This window comes from Carettochelys insculpta, chromosome 16, assembly GCF_033958435.1.
Source record: "Carettochelys insculpta isolate YL-2023 chromosome 16, ASM3395843v1, whole genome shotgun sequence".
Classification (NCBI taxonomy): Eukaryota; Metazoa; Chordata; order Testudines; family Carettochelyidae; genus Carettochelys; species Carettochelys insculpta.
Window position 1 is genome coordinate 11,481,107 of NC_134152.1, and position 20,152 is coordinate 11,501,258.

The 20,152-nt window shown below is 44.3% G+C and overlaps 1 protein-coding gene across 6 annotated transcripts in view; it reads left to right on the top strand.

Annotated features, from left to right (window-relative positions):
• Window positions 1-20,152, top strand: part of ABAT (4-aminobutyrate aminotransferase) — a 185,382-nt gene that overhangs the window by 97,704 nt on the left and 67,526 nt on the right. For all 6 annotated transcript variants that reach the window (XM_075010288.1, XM_075010289.1, XM_075010287.1 and 3 more), the window contains exon 6: window positions 15,954-16,003. In XM_075010288.1, the coding sequence (XP_074866389.1) occupies window positions 15,954-16,003 (50 nt within the window). The remainder of the gene's footprint in view (window positions 1-15,953; window positions 16,004-20,152) is intronic.

The following is a 20,152-nucleotide window of genomic DNA, read 5'->3' on the forward strand; positions in this document are numbered from 1 at the left end:
ATTGCACCCACAGCAAGTTTGCAGATGACCCTAAGCTGGGGAGGCAGATACATTGGAGGGTAGAGACAGGATCCAGAATGACCTGAGTAAATTGGAGTATTGGGACAAAAGAAATCTGGCTCAACAAGGAGAAGTAAAGAGTCCTGTACTTGAGACGGAAGAATCCCAAGCGTTGTTATAGGCTGCGAGACTGACTAAGCAGCAGTACAGTGGCGAGGGACCTAGGGGTCTGGGCCTCAATGAGGGCATCAAAGACTGTGCTGTCAGCAGCCATTTCCGTGCCCCGTGTGCTCCTCGGTGGTGGGGGGCAGCGAGCAAGCTGGCTTGTAAGGGGGAGACTGTCTGGCTACAGGGTCATGGTGGATGAAAGGCTGGATATGAGTAAACAGTGTGCCCTTGTAGCCAAGAAAGCTAACAGTGTAGAGTAGCATTGCAAGCAGATGTAGAGAAGTGGTTACTCCCCTCTATTTGGCACTGGTGAGGCCGCATGTGGAATATTGTGTCCAGTTTTGGGGGCTCCCCCATATAAAAAGGATGTGGATGTGCTGGAGCAGTTCAGCAGAGGGCAACAAAAATGATTAAGGGGCTGGAGCACTGTTAGCCGATGGTCAGGTGAGATGCCACTATGCCCTTGTATTAATGGGATATTAACTGCCAGAGCAGAGCTCACCAGTGACCAGGCTAAGAGCTGCTGAAAAGCAGCTAGGTTCTTTTGTTTTTGTGTTTGGGTTAGCACAGTAACAGGAGGAGTCAGGTTACCACTTAATTACTTTATTTACCTAACAAGTTATTCTTACTGTTACAATGTTGCTTTATTTGTTACCTAGCGAGTTAAGCTCTTGTGGTTACATTTGTTACCAGGTTTATACTTTGATTACAAGTCGCTAGCATGCACTCTAGTTCATAGATCTACACTTGTTAAGTACACACAGAACAAATAAAAAGTAAAATACCTAACAGGTCTTATCCTCACCCCTGCATTACAAATGTGGCTTGGCCCATTTCCCTCAATCCCTTGGGAGGAAGTCCTTTGTCCTTTTTTTCCAGGAGTCGAGTGTCCTCGGGGACCTGGGGAGACCCCCACCCTCCTGTCCGGCAGGAAAGATGATTGGAACTCAAATAAGGGGGTCTGCCGGACCCCTCTTTATACCCATTGGGTCACATAGGCTTCTTCCTTGGTTTAATTGAATTAAACTGTCTGATGCTGGCTCTCACAGACAGTTCAAGGGTGTAGTTCACACCTGTGAGGTAGAGACAATTAGGGGCATTTGTGTTTTAATGGGCCGGAGATTTTTCCTCCTCATGTCTGGGACCATTTGGGCAAATCAACTAATGGTAATTAGCCAAGGGCCATCTGAGGCCCAGCTGTTAATTAGCCCATTGTTCTTTGCTTTGCTCCGGAGCTTCAAAAGCTGTGGCTAAGATAAGCCCATCTGTGCTCTGGGGTATTCCAGGGTTGGGCTATTCCTTTTTTAACCCTTTCATGCTCTGAAGCACCTAGGGAAGGCAAGATGGAGTAGAGCAAAACGGGGGGCTCTGTCTGGCTACAAGCACTGACATATGAGGAAAGGCTGAGGGATTTGGGCTTATGTAGTTTACAGAAGAGAAGACTGAGGGGTGATTTAATAACAGCCTTCAAGTTCCTGAACAAGGAGCAATGGGCTGAAGTTACAAAGGGAGACTTGTAGGTTGGATATAAGGAAAAGCTGTTTCACCAGGAAGCTGGTGAAGTACTCGAATGCATTGCCTAGAGAGGTGGTGGATTCTCCATCCCTAGGAGGTTTTTAAGTCCTGACTTGACAAGGCCCTGTCTGGGATGACTTAGTGGGGGTTGATCCTGCTTGAAGCAGGGGGCTAGACTAGATGACCTCCTGAGGTCCCTTCCAGCCCTGTGATTCTATGATCTACCCACCCCAACCTGGTTCCCCACAGAGTGGTAGCTATTCACTGTGGCCAGCTTCCATATAGCAATGGCAAGCACCTCTCCAGGGTCAGGGTGAGTGGTAACTCAAGAGTTACCATCTGGGACTGCTCTGTGTGGCCTTGACAGGATTTGGACTCCCAAAAGGGCTCCTCCCCTTGTGGATCAGTGGGTGGCCATCGCAGGCCACAGTTTGAGGGTGGGGGGGGGTCCCACCTGGCCCAGGTGGGTGAGAGGCAGCAGTTTTGGGGCCTGGTCTTATCTCAGATGGGCCTGGGGAAATTAACTCAAGTTGGGACCTCGCCCAAAGTCTGGCCAACAACAGGTCCACAGTCTTAGAAGGCCACTAGTGCTAGCTCAGGATGGGACAACAAACCCATAGTTCAGAGGTGGCTCAGGCCCTAGTTCAGGGTGGGTAGCACACATCCAACAGGAACCCAAGCCCTGGAACAAGACAGGGCAGGAAACAACTACAGTTTTTAGGTGGCCCCTGGCCCTAGCTCGGGGTAGGATGGCACACCTCCAAAGGAGTCCAGGTGCTGGAGCAAGGCAGTGCTAGCCCAGGTCCTGGTGCAGAGTGGGACAACACAACAGTCTCAGGCATCCCAGACCCCAGCTCAGGGCAGGGCAGCACTCAAGAGCTCAGCAGCCCAGGCCCTAGCTCAGGGCAGGCAGCAGACAGTCAGGGTCCTAGGAGGCCCCAAGCCCTCTCTCAGGGTGGGGCCATCCACATCCAGGTTGTCTCTTCACTCAGAGGAACCCCAGCCCAGGGCAGGGCTACCAACCCAGTTCCCACAGTTCACCCAGCTCCACGATGGGCCCAGGCACTTTGCCTGTGCTGGCAGAGTTGGGGAGATGCCACCCAGCAGGTGGATGGCAGGGCAGATGCAGGCCATCCCACTCCACTGCTTCCTAGCCCAGGGGCCCTGATTGCAGCAGTACAGCTTGCTGCATAGGTCAGCAGGGAATTCAGACAACACACTGACCCTCAGACCTTTAGCAGTCCTCTCTATCCCCTGGGCCACTCCAGGTCTCCCCCTCCCAGCACCTACCCAAAGTCCATCTGGCATCTCAGGGCTTACAGGCTTCAAGTCCAGTTGGGTGTCTGAGTGGCCCAAGTCCAGTTCTACACAGCCTATTGATTCTACTGGCTCAGGGTGCAGGCTTAGGCAGGTAGTCTAGTCAGCCCTCAGGTGGTCTTCTCTGGCAGGCAGGTTCCACAGGAATCTGTAGGCTATCAGGACTGGTAGGAGCCCAGGTGGCCCAATCCAGGCCTTGGCCTCCCTCAGCCAGTCTGCAACCTCCCAGACTGGTACCCCAGAGCCATCCTCAGGCTCTGCTACAGGCTCAGCCTCAACTGAGTCCTCAGTCTCCTGGACAGGGAGCACAGAACCATCATTTGATTTCTCCAGAGGCTCAGTCCCAACTGAGCCCTCAGCCCAGGTTTTTATAGCCCTTGCCCTGCCTCCTGACTTCTGGTCAGGTGACTGGGAGGGGCCAGGCTTCATACAAAATGGCTCCCAGAAGGGCTCTTCCCTTTCCAGGTGATAGGGTGGTCATTCTGCCCCACCACAGGCCTGAGTTCTTAGATGTCTATCAGGAATTTACAAAAGGAAAAGATTAAATATTTGAAATAGAAATTACTCTAGTTTGAAGACAAATCTTGTTAGGATAAACTCACCCCAGAACAAGATCTCCAAAAAATCTGTAGTTTAATAATGAAGAATTCCTGATAACTCAAACATTCTTGCATCTGAAATGTGAAATCTACTACTTATTTAAGAGTTAGGCTATGTGTCCATTCATCTGTCTGTGAGATCATTTGTTCAAGAACTCCTCCTAAATGGTAAGAGCTAGGACCACCAAATTTGCTATGCAGTTTCCTCTTATTCTAACTTAACGAAAGGTTAGGGTTTGGCTCGGTGCCATTACTTGCTAATTGCATCTCCTTGTGTTTATATATTCATAGTAGTTATTCTGTAGAAAAAGGGAAAATACATAGATAATAATAGTAAAATAATGTTCATTTACTATAAATTATTTTATTATTATAGTTAATTTGAGTTGTTGTGGGGGGAAAGACATTTAATTGGATTGGTCATTTAAAAAAATAGAGAAATTGCTCATCCACAAGTTTGTTAATTCAGTGACAGGGTTGAAAAGAAAATCACTTAAGCACATTTGGCCTAAGTCTAGGGAATTGCTGGCTAAAACATCACAACAGGCCGAAGTTATACGCTTTGAGAACCACTATTAAACCTAAATTAACACTTCCCAGCGCAGTGAAAATGCACCTTCTGGCTCCACAGCAAACTCATTTTTAGTTCTTATGCAGACTCTCTCAATACTATCTTTCCAGTCTAAAGGTGGAAAAAATTAGAACGGCTTTTTCTGTACAAATATTCCAATCTAGCTTTTACCAGCAGATAAGTATCCATGGAAAGCATATCTGAAAATCTGAGGTCAGAGTTTGGGTTGTGCGTTTAAGTGGAACTGGATCACAGCAGCGTGATTGGTTATAAATGAGAACTGAAAGTACTGTTTGTTTGGAGCTGAAGAGTCTGAATGTGCTTGGGCAGTAAAGTGACTGATCTGATGTGGATAGAGGTATTAGGTTGCTTTAAATGCTAATTTCACTATTTTTGTAAGTGTGCTTGAGCTATCTTAGTTCAAGTTTACTCAACTTTGAGTGTGTTTAATCACAGCTGGGAATTACCTAGCCTTGATGGTTTTCTTTAAATGGGTTGTTTTTTAACTATTTGTTTTTGATGAGTTGAAATCAAATTGGGAACTTAGAGTAATTATATTTCACTCTTATTCCTTGTGTTTTCCCATTGTGTAATTAAGTTTTCCAGCAACCTGCAACCATTGTTTGGGGTAACCTAAAACGGCCATTGGAACATCTTCAGCACTGCTGCATATTACTGTAGGAAAAAGAAGTGAGAGAATATCATCTCCAGTTAATGATCTGAGAAATTCAGGAACCAGATCACAAATTATCCATATTGGAAGCATGCTAGGATAGATGCCTCTGTCCTTTTGGGGAGTGGAGGAGAATATAACATCAAAACCAGCTTTTACATCTAATCTGGAAGACTTTAAGCAGCACAGTGGCTTTCTAGTAGACTTCCTGCAATTGTTCATGACAAATAACATTCATTATAATGTAACCTCTTTTGGCAGATCATAAATAATTTGTAAATTTTTCCTCATTTTTCTGATTTTTCTAATTAGCATGTGGTAAGCAGGTTTGCATATGAACTATAAACCATATGTCATTTGCTAATGTTTTCCTTGGACTATATAAAGCAGAGAATGCATGTATCCTAGGGTGTTATAAATGGTATTATATGAGCTCCCTGATGCTGTTCTCTTTAAATAGGCAAATAAGGGTTGAATAATTTGTATTGTACTTTCAATGTACATAGTCCCTGTGGTGATAATTTTTTGCAAAAAAAGGTATAGTTGGAGGAATATTTTCACAAATACTCATAACTACCAGAATATTTCTGAACAGTGGGTAGAAATTGGATTTGTTGCTTGTATTCATTAATCGTTCGTAGTTATTATTCAATTGGTTTACTCCTTAGCATAATGCTGAAACACTGGATCAGCTCCCACCTCCTCCTATAAAAGAAAAGTGCCATCTAATTGAATTATCAAAACAAACTCTTGCAAACTCTGTTTTTTTAGTGTCCCAGGTAATTATTAATATTACCTAACCCTGCTTAACTTGTGCGCGTTACTGAGCTCACAGCATGGCTGAATGCCACTTTCCTTTATTGAGTATTCATTTAATTGTTTTCTGGAATTGAGCACAAAGTGGTGTCAGAATGAAAACTTGTGGGCTCAGACTTCGACTTCGTAATCTGCTTTTGTTCAGGGAAATCTTTCCCAAGAGAATTGAAATTCATTTTTTTAAGAAACTTGGTCTAGGAGGGACCTCCTCCCCTCCATCTTGAGAAATTCGGGCTGGCTCTATACTAGACCTTAAAGTTGATCATAGATATGCAAGTCCAGCTATGATAATTACATAACTGGAGTCACTTATCTATGATCAACTTACCTGGCCATCCTCACGGAGAGAGGTCGACAGGAGAAACTCTCCCGTTGACCTCCCTTACTCCTTGCAAGATTGAGGAGCACAGGAGGACTGTGGAGCCCTGATAATTTGATTTTGCATGCCCTCAATAGCTGTGCAAAATGGGACTTTAGAAGATTGACCCTGACCAGGTCCATCTACCAGGTAGTGTAGATGTACCCTCGTTAAGAAACTTACAGAAGAGCCAGCTGGCACAAAACTCTCTCTGGGAGCTGCAGTGGAGTTATGTGACCCTGAGAATGCAGGAAGAGAGATTGATTTCTAGTGCCCAGCAGCTCTGCTCCAGGATCACTACGGCATGATGTCTCCAACGTCCTCCCTGCTAGCAGTACTAGTATTATAACTGGCCTTTTTGTGAACTGTGAAAAGTGAAAAGTTGCGGATGTTGTGGGGGCAACACCTTGTACATCCCTGGGGTGGGGTAGCTGAGTGGTTGGAGCATTGGCCTGCTAAACCTAGGGTTGTGAGTTCAATCCCCTAGGGCAAACGGGTTTTAAAAAAAACAGGATGGTACTTGGTCCTGCTGTGAGTGCAGCAGACTGGACTTAATGAGCTGTTAAGGTCCCTTCCAGTTCTATGTGATAAGTATACCTACATATATTCCCCTGGAGGGGGTGAGAAGATGACAAACAAAAGAGGGATATGAAATTACATACTTCCTCAGAATTCTACTCTAGATTAAGGCCTACAGATATGCTTTAAAGAATTTTTTAAAACAGTAAATATTTTCTAACTCACACACACAAACCAGCAAATATCCATTGACAACACAAACTTATAGGTAGTCAAATTATAAAAAATACTGCATGAGAATTTGTTTGAATTAAGGTTATATCTGTAACATGTGATGACAATTTTTTAATGATTATAAACTTTTAAACTTATAACTTTTTAAATATCAAACACTATTGTCATTAAACAATCTGACACCCTCATTGATCCCTTAATTTACTGCAACTGGGAAAAATTGTTTAAATGCTTAATTCAGTTTTGCACAGCTGTAAACATAAATGAATAACTGATAAAAACTGAAAGCATCTATATTATTCATCAGTTACATATAACTTAATTCTAACAAGTGTATTTAGATTTCACAGCGATGATTGTGAGGGTTTAAAATGTAAAAAACCTTAGGACCAGAGGACATTTATGTAGATGTTTAGGAGGAATAAAGACCAAACAAAACCCTAAAGGAACCACGGAAAACTAGTAATGTATATATATGGTTGAACAGGTGCTAAGATGATCCACAAAATTACAGAACTTGGATCCTTAGTCCAATACCAAGGGAAAGAAGCGAACGCTATGGAAAAGCTGAATTAATACAATATAATAGGAGTAAACTAGTCCAGCTTCTCTAAGAACAAGGCATGTCTGTCTACCTTAAAATATTTTGAAGAGGTGTGGAGACAGTCATGGCTATGGGTCTTGTCTTCAAAAGCATTTGGACAAAGTATCCTAGAAATGATTTTCATAGGGCAAAAACCTGTCAAGATTTGAAATAGTTGACAGAGGTGAGATAGGAACAAAATTCTGGTTTCTTACAGTGGAAATGTTTAATCAGCAGCTCCTGAAGGGATCATTAAACCCCACACTCAGCCCCAAGCCACACACCCCCAACTTAAACCCCACACTCAGCTCCAGGCCGCCCCCCTACCCTATCTCACACAAGCAGCCAAGCTCTGGTGCATTGCCACTGCTACCCCCTGCTGCTCCTTTGCCAGGCTGCCACTGCTGCCATCTCCTCCTCCTCTGTGTGGCTACCCCCGCCTCCACCTACAACACAGGCAGTCCCTACCTTGCCTCGCTAAACTAATAGATCTCAGTTTAATTGGTTTAACCCTGCCAGACCCCGCACCCGAAGCTCTTGCTCCAGGTCATAACCCCCTCCCAGACCCTGCACCCCAGTCTCCTTCCCTGGGTCACAACTGCCCTCTTCACCAAATTCCCTGCCAGACCCCATGCCGCCTCCTGCCCAAGCTCCCTTTGTGCACCCAGCTCCCATCCCAGACCCCACACCTCCTCCATTAATAACATGGAAGAGTGCGGCCCTTGGGCACTTGGCAAATTCTTGGACTAGGCCCTCATCAAAAATTATTTCCTGACCTGTGCTAGAAGGTCATCCATTTTGATTCTGGTGTTGCGCTACAGGGATGAATTGTTGAGTGGATGATTCCAGAGCACATGCTGATACCTAAGCCTGAATGTCTGCACCACAGTTAAAGAGCTGCTCAGCCCTAGCCCTGTGAGTCCAGGCCAGCCACAACTTTCTATTTATGGTGTGGGCATAAGCTGAGAAAATGGAAGTCCTGAGGCTGCTGACTCAAGCATCCTTATTGGCCGCGAAACAGGCTGTGACCTCTTTGTCTTTCCAGCCTAATATGTCCACAATAGTCTGGTTTTTTGGTCTTTTTCTTTGTTCATAATATTTATGCAATGATTAAATGACAGGAAGAGGAACTGAGTTATCATGGATGTGCTTGGGGGAGCACAAATCCAGCAGCCTGATAGGAGTTGCTCTGTTTTTGGGGAAAGGATCAGGCTTCAGGGGCTCCCCATCATTAGTCTGGGGTTGTATGTGGAATAGGGAAGCAACAGAATGTACCAGAGGGGAGAGAAGAGTGAACAATATGAAAAGGGGTCAGAATGGCAGGGCTTGGTATAGAGGATAAGAAGAGTTAAGATAGACATTATGTGTGAGTGGAAAATGAAAGAGAATGAGGAAATGACACTCTAAATTTGTGTCTTAGAAAGGGAGGGGGCAAGTGAATAGGTGCCTGCATTCTTAAAGGCATCATAACGGCGTAGTTTTACAAGTAATGTGAAAGTCAGTGTCTAAGCTTCTTGGATAGTAGCCAGTGTTAGTATCATCATTCCACAAGATTTAATATGGACGTCTCTCATCAACAACTTGATTCTCTCTAACATAGACCTAATACTTTCTCTGAGAGATTCAGTACGAACTGCGTTTTGTGTCTGTGTCTGATGTTCTTTCTTAATAATAATCTTAACTGATTCCTGGTAGCGGACACACAATTAAAATACTGTTGAGATTTTCCTCAGTTGTGAGCCAGAATACTTAAAACTGTTTTTAATGTTGATCCTCTGTCGTTTTTGTTTCATGTGTCAGAGAAGAAAGGCTCTTATACCAAAACTACAACAAGAATTTAGGAGCATGGTGAGCTTTGTTATGAAATCAATATAAAGTCAGACTCCATCAGTACCAAAGAAAATTAGATTTCCAAATAATCAGTGGGGGTCTAAAGTACAATCATAATCCCATTTTTAGGTTCTCCTGTAATTTTAAAATCAGATTTTAGGCCCCAATCCCGGATTTACCTGCATCATCCTTAAGCATGCAAGTGGTCCCATTGACTAGTGATGGGCATAAGTTAAGCATCCTCAATTTAGTTAGCCCTGTCAGCTGCCTGCAATGCTGTAATATTTCCCTGTGAAAAGGGTAAAATACATTCTTCCTGTCTCAAATAACCTCTCTTGTTTTAGTTTAAGGACAATAAGAAAGAACCAGGTCTCCACTGTAATATAACACTGCAACTCTGAGAACAGAAATGCTTCTGCAAACAGTCACTGATCACAAGACTTGATTGTCTTTCCTAAAGTGAATTACCATTGTTGATGAACAGGGAGTGCTCAGAGAGTAGGTACTAGGTTTTACTTCCTAAGGGTGGTTGTATTTAGGGTTCCATTTTGTGATGCTTGTGTATGTGTATATCTGTGACTGGTTAGGGAATATACATTGGTCTGAAGTGAAAATAGTGCAATAGGTCGCTATCTCTTCTGTCCAATTTAAACAATGGAAAGGACTGGTGTCTGACAGAAAACAGAAGATGGTGGGTGATCAGTTGAGTTAGGATAAATTGATGCTAGTAGGTGAAGGAAGCATTTGATGAACAGGCTAAGGCTGACAGTACAGCTTTGAGTGAAGGAGTTTGGCTGGCCTTTACCAGTCTAGATATCTGTTTCAAGGTTACACAGCCTCCATGACTGGTTGTGGATTTGCATATAGGAAGTAACCACCACAGGTGGTTTAGACACCAATGGCTGGCAACATTTCTCTTCAAAGCATCCTCTGCATCATTCATCAATGCTGTGTGACACTCAGGCTTAATTATTTATTTGCATTCTGGTTGGGGCTACCCATAACAAGGATATAAAACTTTCAGCTAGTGTAGGGTGGGGGTGGGGGTAGGTATGACCAAGCCCATATTTTTCCAGAGGTCATCTCTTCCTTCCTGTCCCTAGTTCCCCTGTGATTAGAAGCAGCTTGTCCCTTCCTGCCCACGCAGCGTTGAAAGACTCCGAATACCTCCAGGCTGCTCTGGCCACCAATACAACCTAGCTGCTTCCTGTTCCCTGGCTACAGTGCATACAGGAAGGGTTCAGGCTCTAAGAATGCATTGAGCACCAGGGCCCAGGGAACCTGACTGCAGAGGCTTCAGCAAACCCAGCCAGAGAGACTGCTCAGCAGTGGAGGGTGCCTAGGAAGTAGAACTGCCCTGCGCTCCCCAGGGGTAGGACCTGGGGCTAGGGCAGCGTGCGAAGAGGGTGCTAGGTGACCCTGCCTGGGTACTTGCAGGGTCAGGTGCAAACAGGCTAGAAATAGCTTCCTCCCTGCCATTGCAGAGTTTAGTTGAGGGCTGGAGAATCTTCTCTGTGCCAGCACTATGTGGGGTTTTGGCACATGTAGGGCATGGCTCTTCCTGGTCAGTGCCCCAGGCTAGTGGGTCTTGAGCTTTCCCTGCATGCCAGCCCAGCCAGAAGCAGTGGGGGAAGGAAGGAGCCTGCCAGCCAGACAGTTGGTGAGCTGAATCATCCAAGCAGGAGGGGGCTGGGGGAGATGAGGAGCAGCGGGACTGTGGGTGGGGATGAACTGGCACAGCAGGGAGAGGAAAGTAAGAGGGGAATCATGTAAAAGGCCAATGCGTGGACAGCAGAGGTGACCCATAACCAACCACTGCATGCCTGCGCTCACCAGCCACAGCAGCAATAGTCAATGCTGGCTGGATATGCGTGATGTGGAGGGGTGGAGAGCCTGCTGGCCAGGAGCTGGCATGCAGCAGAGACTGCCCTAAGAGGCCAGCATGGGGAGCAGCTGGCCCTGCACGCTGCTGTTTTATCAAATCACCAGTCTTGCACGCATACCCCCATCGTCAGCCACTGTATCCCCCTGCACTCGCTGCCGGGGGGTGCACAGCTTGTGAGCAAGGACTTCAGCAGCAGCAGTATCCACCAGTACTGATGGGCAGAGACAGAAAATATGGGACTTGTCCATTTTTTTAAAGAAGGGACACATGCAGGAAGGTTTAAATATGGCACTGTCCCTTTAAAAACAGGACGTCTGCTCACTTTACCAGTGTTATATAGAAACACATAGACAGTGATTCTCTAGGTAAGGTTTCAACAATCAATATTTGCAGCTCCTGTAGCAATTCATTTATTCTCTCTGTAGGTATTGTTGTTGCTGGAAGCTATTTGTGTTCTGCTAAATGACTAACAGAAAAGTGCATTAGCATTCTGTTTATTTTGCTTGGTGCCTTCCTCCCCAACCCCACCATATGTATGTGAAGTGAGTCATAGACCAGTACGAATGTTCGACAAGCCTTAGAGGCCAAGCAGAGTAGGTTATGAATTTAAACTAGCCAAGGCTTTGATCATGAGCTGGAAGCCCAGCTAGCTTTGCAGCCAGCTCTGCAGCAGTTGCTATGATGTTAGAGAAGATGCATCCTCTCTGCGCTTCAATGCTAGTTCCTGTTACAGATCAAATAGAGAGGCACATTTTTAAATTTCAGGGAACAATATAACTGGTACAAGGCAGAGGGGTTTGGGAAGAGGAGAAACTAGTACCAACATGCTATCAAAGTAAGAGTTCCTGGCTGGTTTCTGGCTTGCTTCCCCTCCCCTTCTCTCCCCTCCCACCCACCTCCTGCTATAAGCGAGCTCTGGTAGGTGGTTATCAGGTCTCACCTGACCTTCCTATGGAAATAAAACAGCAGAAATATAGCACTTTAAAGACTAACGGAATGATTTATTTGGTAATGAGCTTTTGTGGGACAGACCCACTTCATCAGATCAATCTCATTTCCAAAACATTCTGACGTTTATAAGTACAGAGGACCAAAAAAAAAAAAAGAGGCAATAAAAACTGACATGGGGGGGATGAGGGGCAGGGGGATGTTAATTGTCCTGTGGAGGTAATTACAAGCCTCAAAGGAAGGGAAGCAGTCCTTGTAATGTGTGAGGTAATTGATGTCTCTTTTCATACCACGTGTTGATGTGTTGAATTTGAATATGAATTCCAACTCACAAATTTCTTGCTCTAAATGTGGGATTATGTATTTTAAGTAATTTTTTAAAATATATTTTACCAATTACAGCAAAAGATTAAGGAACTATAAAGCGTGGGGCACCAAATCATAGACAATTAATGTTGGAAGAGACCTCAAGTCATCATCTAGTCCAACCCCCTACCCAAAGCAGGGCCAACCACATCATACCATAATTTGTCATGCCTTGCCTTAAGAACCTGAAAGGAGGGAGATTCCATCAACTCCTGAGCAACCCATTCCTGTGGTTCACCACCCTTCTAGTGAAGTAGTTTTTCCTAATATCCAACCCAGACCTCCTACACTGCAACATGAGACCATTGCTTCTTGGTCTGTCATCTGATACTGAGTATAGCCTGGTTCCACCCTCTCTGGAACCCCTCTTCAGGTTGTTGAAGACTGTTATCAGTTCTCCCCCTCAGTCTTCTCTTCTGCAGACTAAATAAGACCAGTTCCCTCAGCTTCTACTCATATGTCCTGTGTCCCAGGCCTTTGATCATTTTTGTTGCCCTTGACTGGACTGTTTCCAATTTGTCCACATCCTTTCTGTAGTGAGGGCCCAAAACTGGATACAATACTCCAGATGTGGTCTCACCAGTGCCAAATACAGAGAAATAATCACTTCTCTCAGTCTGCTGGCAGAGCTTTTACTATTGCACACAAATATGCTGTTAGCCTTCTTGGCAACAAGACCACACTGTTGACTCATATCCAGCTTCTCATCTACTTTAATCTCCAGGTCTTTTTCTACATAACGGCTGCTTAGTCTTTCAATCCCCAGCCTGTAACAGTGCTTGGGATTCTTCTGTCCTAAGGACTCTGCACTTGTCTTTGTTGAACCTCATCATATTTCTTTTGGCCCAGTTCTCCTATTTGTCTAGGTCACTCTGGAGCCTAACCCTATATTTCATCTTATCTATCACGCCCCCCAGGTTAGTGTCGTCCACGGTCTTGCTGAGGGTGCAATCCATTCCATCATCCAGGTTGTTAATGAAGATGTCGAACAAAACCTGCCTCAGGACTGACTCTTGGGATCCTCTGCTTGATACCAGCTGTCAGCTAGGCAAACACTTGACCACTACTTGCTGAGCCCAATGATCTAGCCATCCTTCTATCCACCTTATAGCCCATTCGTCCAATTCATAATTCTTTAACTTGCTGGCAGCAATACTGTGGGAGACCATGTCAGAAGTTTGCTAAAGTCAGGGAATATCACATCTACTGCTTTCCCCATATCCACTGAGCCAGTTATCTCACTATAGAAGGCAATTAGATTGGTCAGGCATAGCTTGCCCTTAGTGAATCCACGTTGATGACATTAGATATTTTGTCTTATAGCTATACTTAAATTACATTGTGTTTTCTTTGGATTAGGTGGCATGGTGGTAAAAAATGTTAAAAACTAACCTAACTAAACTCAATATTCCTCAAAGGAGAAATGGGGAATACAGAGTTTAAACTAAATTTACCTTCTCCTATGCTGTATTCTGGTTAGCACTTTGAAAGGCAGAAGAATGCGTAGTTTTTCTTTAGGTAACTGCCTATGTCTAATACACTTGGAATATTACTGTAAGTAGTGAGGATCACCCAGATTTGATCTCACTTGAGATGTGTGGCATGTTCCAGGATTCTGCCAGGGAATGAAAGGGAATAAGAAGTTGAGTTAAGCAGAAGAGGTGCTTTCTAAGCCCCTGGGCCACATCCCGCACAATATGTACTTCACCCTCATATATGAAAAATGTCTGCCCCCTCTTAGTTGGAAATGTATAGTATGGGTAAAAAGTCATTAGCAGCAGAGTTATAAGAGAAGTTTATTGTAAACTGAAATGGGTTGAGTCATCTTGCATAAGGAAACTGATACATTAATCCCTGCCATTCTCTGGTCCCATACACAGCAGAATGGAAGATAATAAAGCCAGTACATCTAGCATAAGTTTTGGGTTGGTTTTCTTGACTTTAAATGGTGATACCTGACTAGGAATCACTAGTGGAAATGGAGGTGAACAATTGTTGTAACACATCCCAATGGTATGCATCAATATATGCAATATACCTCAAACAGTGGGATTGACTTGCACTCTCTGGCCTGTGTATTCCCTTGTGCCACACTGGTATTCTAGTAGAATTTTTTCTGAGAGTGTCAGGAGTTGGTTTGCAAGGATTCAAGCTAAGATTTTCCCTGCCATTGCCAACAGAGAGCTGCTAAGATAGTTCCCACGGTCTGACTTATCACCCTTCTTGAAAAGACTGATGATCAGTGTGTCTCTGAAATCTTATGGCATCTGCTCCCTGTCCCAGATTTTGAGAAGCAGGATGTGGAGCAATTTGTGGACCTCTGGTCTTCTTTGAAGACTTCAGCCGGTATTCCTTATAGTCCAGTTGTTTTGTTGCACTTCATCATTTTGATGGGAGCATGGACCTCATTCAGGGTAGGAAGTGTTGCAAGATTTTCTCTAGACAGTTGCTGAGTGTTTTGGTCAAGGGATCTAGGACCACAGTGGAGGGGTGGTTCAAGAGTTCACTACAATGCCCCCTCCAGCAAGAAGCAGTGGCTTCATTGTCTTTCAAGAGTTGGGTACCATACTTTGATCTCCATGGTTTCTTGCTCCATAAACAGCTTTTGTAGCATTGATGTCTGCAAGATGCTGGAGTTCTCACACCTCTCAGTCCACCACTGTTTTTTCAGAGTCCTTGTTTTACGTTGGACTTCTGCCTTGGTCTTGGCATGCGCTTCCTACTTTACCAGGGATTATAGCAGATACCCTCTCAAAAACCCAAGAATCCAAACAATGTGGCATTCTCATGTAAGAGTTTCTAAAAGTTCACTAGTGATAGGTAATATGATGCAACTTGGGGTCCCCTCCTCTTTCACTTTGTGATCATCAGCCATTTTGGGGTGATTTTGTATGATATCCATCCCTTCTGTGCTTGGAAGAGAGGAGGGGGCTTGTAGAAACTGAGAATGCTTTCTAAACCTTTACAGTAACAGAAACTGAGTCAAAAACCATTAACAGCACCGTTCTCAATGAAAGACAGTGGGTCAGAAATACATGTGTCACTGAAGAGAAACGAGAAGTATTAGCTTGGTAACCCCAAAGGCAAGAGGAAGCAAATTTCCACCACTGAAATCAGTGGCAGCACTTCAAACAGATAGCTAAAAAAATTAAACACCTCATTTTTACAAGATTCAGATACGCCACCTATGGGTCTGATTCCTTTACAGTCTGTGTGTAATTGTTCTCTGTTTAAATCAAGCTTTAATTGTCAATTTTGTGATTAAACCCTAACACTAAATGACGTCTTACGCCAGTGTGTCGGTGGTATTACATGCTTCCCTGGGATCAGATGCTGCATCTGTGCCACGGCCCACTGAAGAGACTGGAAGTCATAGGGGGAAAACAGTTTGCTTCATTTTAGAAAAGGGCTAAGTATTAATAGCTTAGTGTACACAAAGATTAAATAGATATAACATTAGTTAAAAAGCAAGCTAGGTAAATATGGTTACTCTGTACAGTACATGCTGATGAATAAGTCTCACACAGGTTTCTTGAAACCAGATAGAAATAGTTTTCTTCTTTTGTTTTAGGTTACAGCCATCCATCTCTGATAAAACTTCTCCAGCAGCCAGAGAACTTGGTAAGTGGTTTGTGTAAAAGACACGAAATAATTACAATCAGTATTTCACCCCCTTACCCTTGTTATTGCTTCATCTTGTATTAACTTTGAAAAATAGCTTATTGCAAATCCATTTAGCACGCAAGTGGATGCACTTTATTTATTTATTTATTTATTGCTTCACTGTTTTTTAAAAAGCTCTGTAATGTTTAAGGACAACAAAGACATTGTTTAAGTTCCAGAAGATGGGTTAGGGTGGTATGTCTCTGCATCACTTTGTACATATCTGAAAGAAAGAATTAAAGTAAATGCCCCCTTCAGAGGCAGATGGTTTAGTTCAGTGGTCCGAGCATTGGCTTTGTAAGCCTGGAGTTATGAGCTCAGTCCTTGAGAATGCCATGTAGGGGTCTCTGTGATGAAGAAATTAAAAAGAAAATCTGTCAGGGATGGTGCTTGGTCCTGCTGAGCAATCAGGGAACTGAACTCAATGACCTCTCAAGGTCTCCTCTTGCTCCATGAGAGATGTATGTAGAATTATTTTGCTGAGTTCTTGAACAAAGCCCTTTGATTGGCAAGCTTTGCTTAGTTGAAATCTAGAATGACTTCTTGAAAACAGTAGAAAAATCTATGCTATCTTCTAATCACAATATAACAATGGCATTTAAGTCCAGGCTCCTGTGTTTTTATTATATTTGCTTACTGCTGTGAGAAGAGGTGTAACACAGGTATTGGTACACTGTCACATCCTTCTAGAATTAAAACGAAGGCTAGTGCAGTGAGATAGTTTGGTAGCAAGATAATTATTTTAAATGCCTGTGCAAATACATTGTTTTCAGTTTTATCATAGCCATGTCCATTTCAGGATATTAGAGAGACCAGGTAAGTGAGATAATATCTTTTATTGGGCCAACTTTTGTTGGTGAGAGAGATTTGCAGATACAGATTAATGCATTTACCCCTCTGATATAAGCTTCAGAGAGTTCTTCTTCAGGCCTGCGAGGGTGGAACAGATAGATGTAACACTTGCCAGAGACCGTTGAAGGTGACACACAGTTAAACATTTTTACAGTTGTAGGTCAAAGGAGGGTTTTTGGCTTACAGCTTGTTTGTAGTGATCCATCAATTCAGTATTTTTATTAAGGGTTTGTCTGTGCTGGCAGTTATGGTGCTGCTCACAAAGCGCAGCCATGAAACCAGTCTTGTGTGTCCACGCTATCCACTGCTAGCTCGCATTAACATTCAGAGTGATGCACTATCCCACAGAGCACTTCTTCCTTGTCTGCCACTGAGGCTCATGGGAAGACATGGAGGGTGTTGTGGGGCATCGTGGGTCCTGTCCCAGTGCCCCATTCATCATCACTTCACATGCCAGCAGCCCGTGTTTCCATCCACATTTGATGGCATCCTTCAAAGGCATTTGTGTTGTGTGCTCTGCTGATGTATTATGCAGGAGTGGGTCGCTAAATGTTCAAGAAAATGGTGATAGGCCTCACTAACACACCACAAATGGCATACAAGTTGTTCCTTAAATGCCAAAGAGATGGTGAGGTGTCAGACACTGATCTTGCCATGCAGAGTAGTTTTGATAGGAGATTTTATGGCATTCACAGAGGTTCTCACTATAATGGAATGCTGCTTTTGGGCTCATGAAACAAGCACTGAGTGGTGGAATCATATCATCGTGCAAGCCTAGGATGATGAGTGGTGGCTGCAGAACTTTGGGAGGAGGAAATCTGGCTATTCCAGACAGCTGCCAACTGGTTAACAATCTGTTTGGAGTGTGAAGGTTGACTCATGTTAATGGAAGTGTACTGGGCCATCAATCACATCCTGCTCCAAAAGACTGTGATTCCACGCAATATGCATGATATTGGGAATGGCTTTGCATAGGTGGGTTTCCCTAACAGTGGAGAAGTGAGAGATGGTGCACATGTTCCAATTCTGGCTCCAGACCACCAAGCCTCTAAATACATTAATCAGAAAGTGTATTTATTCAGAATTCTCTCGGTGCTTGTGGATCACTATGGGTGTTTCACAGACAGTAACGCAGGCTTGTCCAGACAGATGCATGCACACTTATCTTTTTGGAACACTGACCTGTTCAGGAATCTGCAAGCATGGACTTTTTGTGGACCAGAAGATAACTGTAGGGGAAGTTGAAATGTTTATTGTGATCCTTGGGAGACCATGCCTACCCCTGAATGCCATTGCTCATGGAGCTGTAGAGTTGGAGCCTTGACAGCAGCAAGAAGCAGTTCAACAATAGGTTGAACAGGTACAGAATGTCTGTGAAATGTGCTTTTGACCCTTTAAGAGCCAGTTGGCAATGTTTGTATGGGAAGCTGGACCTGGCCAGTGAAAATATCTGTGTGCTTATAGCCCCATGCTGTACCATCCATAATATTTGTGAAGAAAAGGAGAAAAGCTTCACTGAGGGTTTGACCTCTGAGGCTTAATGCATGAGGGCTGAGTTTGAACAGCCTGAGACTAGGGCTTATAAGAGGAGCGTAGTGAGAGGCCATACGGCTGCCTTGAGGCAGCAATTTGATGCAGAAAGTCAGTAATACTTCTTGCCATGCAGGGAGTGTAGAGGCTGGGATGCTAGTAGGTGACTCTGATTGGTCCCTATGATGTACTTTGTGCAAAAGTTCCTGCAGCTTTGCTGGGGTATATGTGCTTGCTTTCAGGTAATGGAATAAAGATTGATTTCAAATCCAAGAATTTCATTTATTAAAACCAGCAAACAGAAAATGAATGCAGCATGCTATATCTGTACTTTGTGAGAGGTAAGGGAGCAAAGGGAGTGAGTGAGACCCCAGCACACGTACAGACTTGTATATGTTTAGGCATCTCATGGAAGCCCTGCCATCTGATGTGCTAAATTGCCCATGGATGGGGGTTGAGTGCACTGGATGCTTGTTGGGAGTCTGCTGGACTGGAAAATGAAGGGGCAGTATGGAGTGGAGTTAGTGCTGACTGCGGACAGGGTGGTGGCCAAATTGTGTTGGCAGTGACAAAGGAGTGCACAGAAAACCATTTTGGGACACTGGCTGCAGGAGGGTGGTCATGGAGCTCCTTCTCTGCAATTCTAGCAACACCTAGAGCATGTCCTTTTGGTGCTGCGTGATGTTTGAGCCATTCTGAGACATTGTTCCAGCGCTCAGTGTTCTCCTTCCATTTCCTTGACTGATTGTCCCTCCACTCCTTCAGTTCTTTCTTTTCTTTTCTTTGAAGCATAACATCAAGCAATGGGGCCTCTTTACTTTTCCAAGGCCGCTTCTCTACCCTGCACAGCCATTCAGCTGGCAATAAGAAGGAAGGCTGGGATCCCAAGGTTAACACTTTGTAGCCAAAATGTAGTATTTTATAAAGGGACCATTGTTAACACTAAACAGAGTGCTGCCTCGACCTGTTTTAAACACTAGCACTGTTCACATACCTTTCACGGACTGGCTGTCTCAGGATGAGCTCACATAAGACACAAGGCCCCCAAAATGAAGAGTTAACCATTGGGGAAGTGGAATTTCTTCTTTGATTGGTCCCCGTGGGTGCTCCACAGTAGGTGTCGGGCTCACCCCGGCGCAGCAGCTCGGAAATTCTTCAGCAGTCTCCGTCGGGTTGCGCATGTGCCGATGCGCGTCGGCTCTTCGCACGCTTACGGTCACGTGCGTGATCCGGTCCCTGCCAGTTCCTTCTCAACTGCCAACGGCTGCAGACGGAATCCTCTCCGGCTCCAACGCCCGAGACAGAGAAACTCATTTTATTCGTGTTAATAGTTATAATATTAATAGTTAGCAGTTATATAGTAGTTATAGTATTAGTTTACCCTGTTTATAGTTCGTTTTAGAAGTACAAGACTGTTTTAAGGATTGGAGCGGCCGCCTCCGGGTGGGCCCGCTAGTTTTGTCAAGCCTTCAAAGGCCAACAGTTGCTATTGTGTGGCAAATAGACTGTTAAGTGTGCTGTTAGCACTTAAGGACTCAGAGAGTTAAATTCTAACAATGTCGTCCCCCGGTTTTAAGAAGTGTGAATCTTGCCGGGAGGCCATGCCTGCTTCGGATGGCCACAGCAGATGCATCCGGTGCCTAGGGGAGACCCACGTTCCCCAGAAGTGCTCCCACTGTTCCAAATTAACAAATAGAGCTAGGAAAAATAGAGAGATGAGGTTAA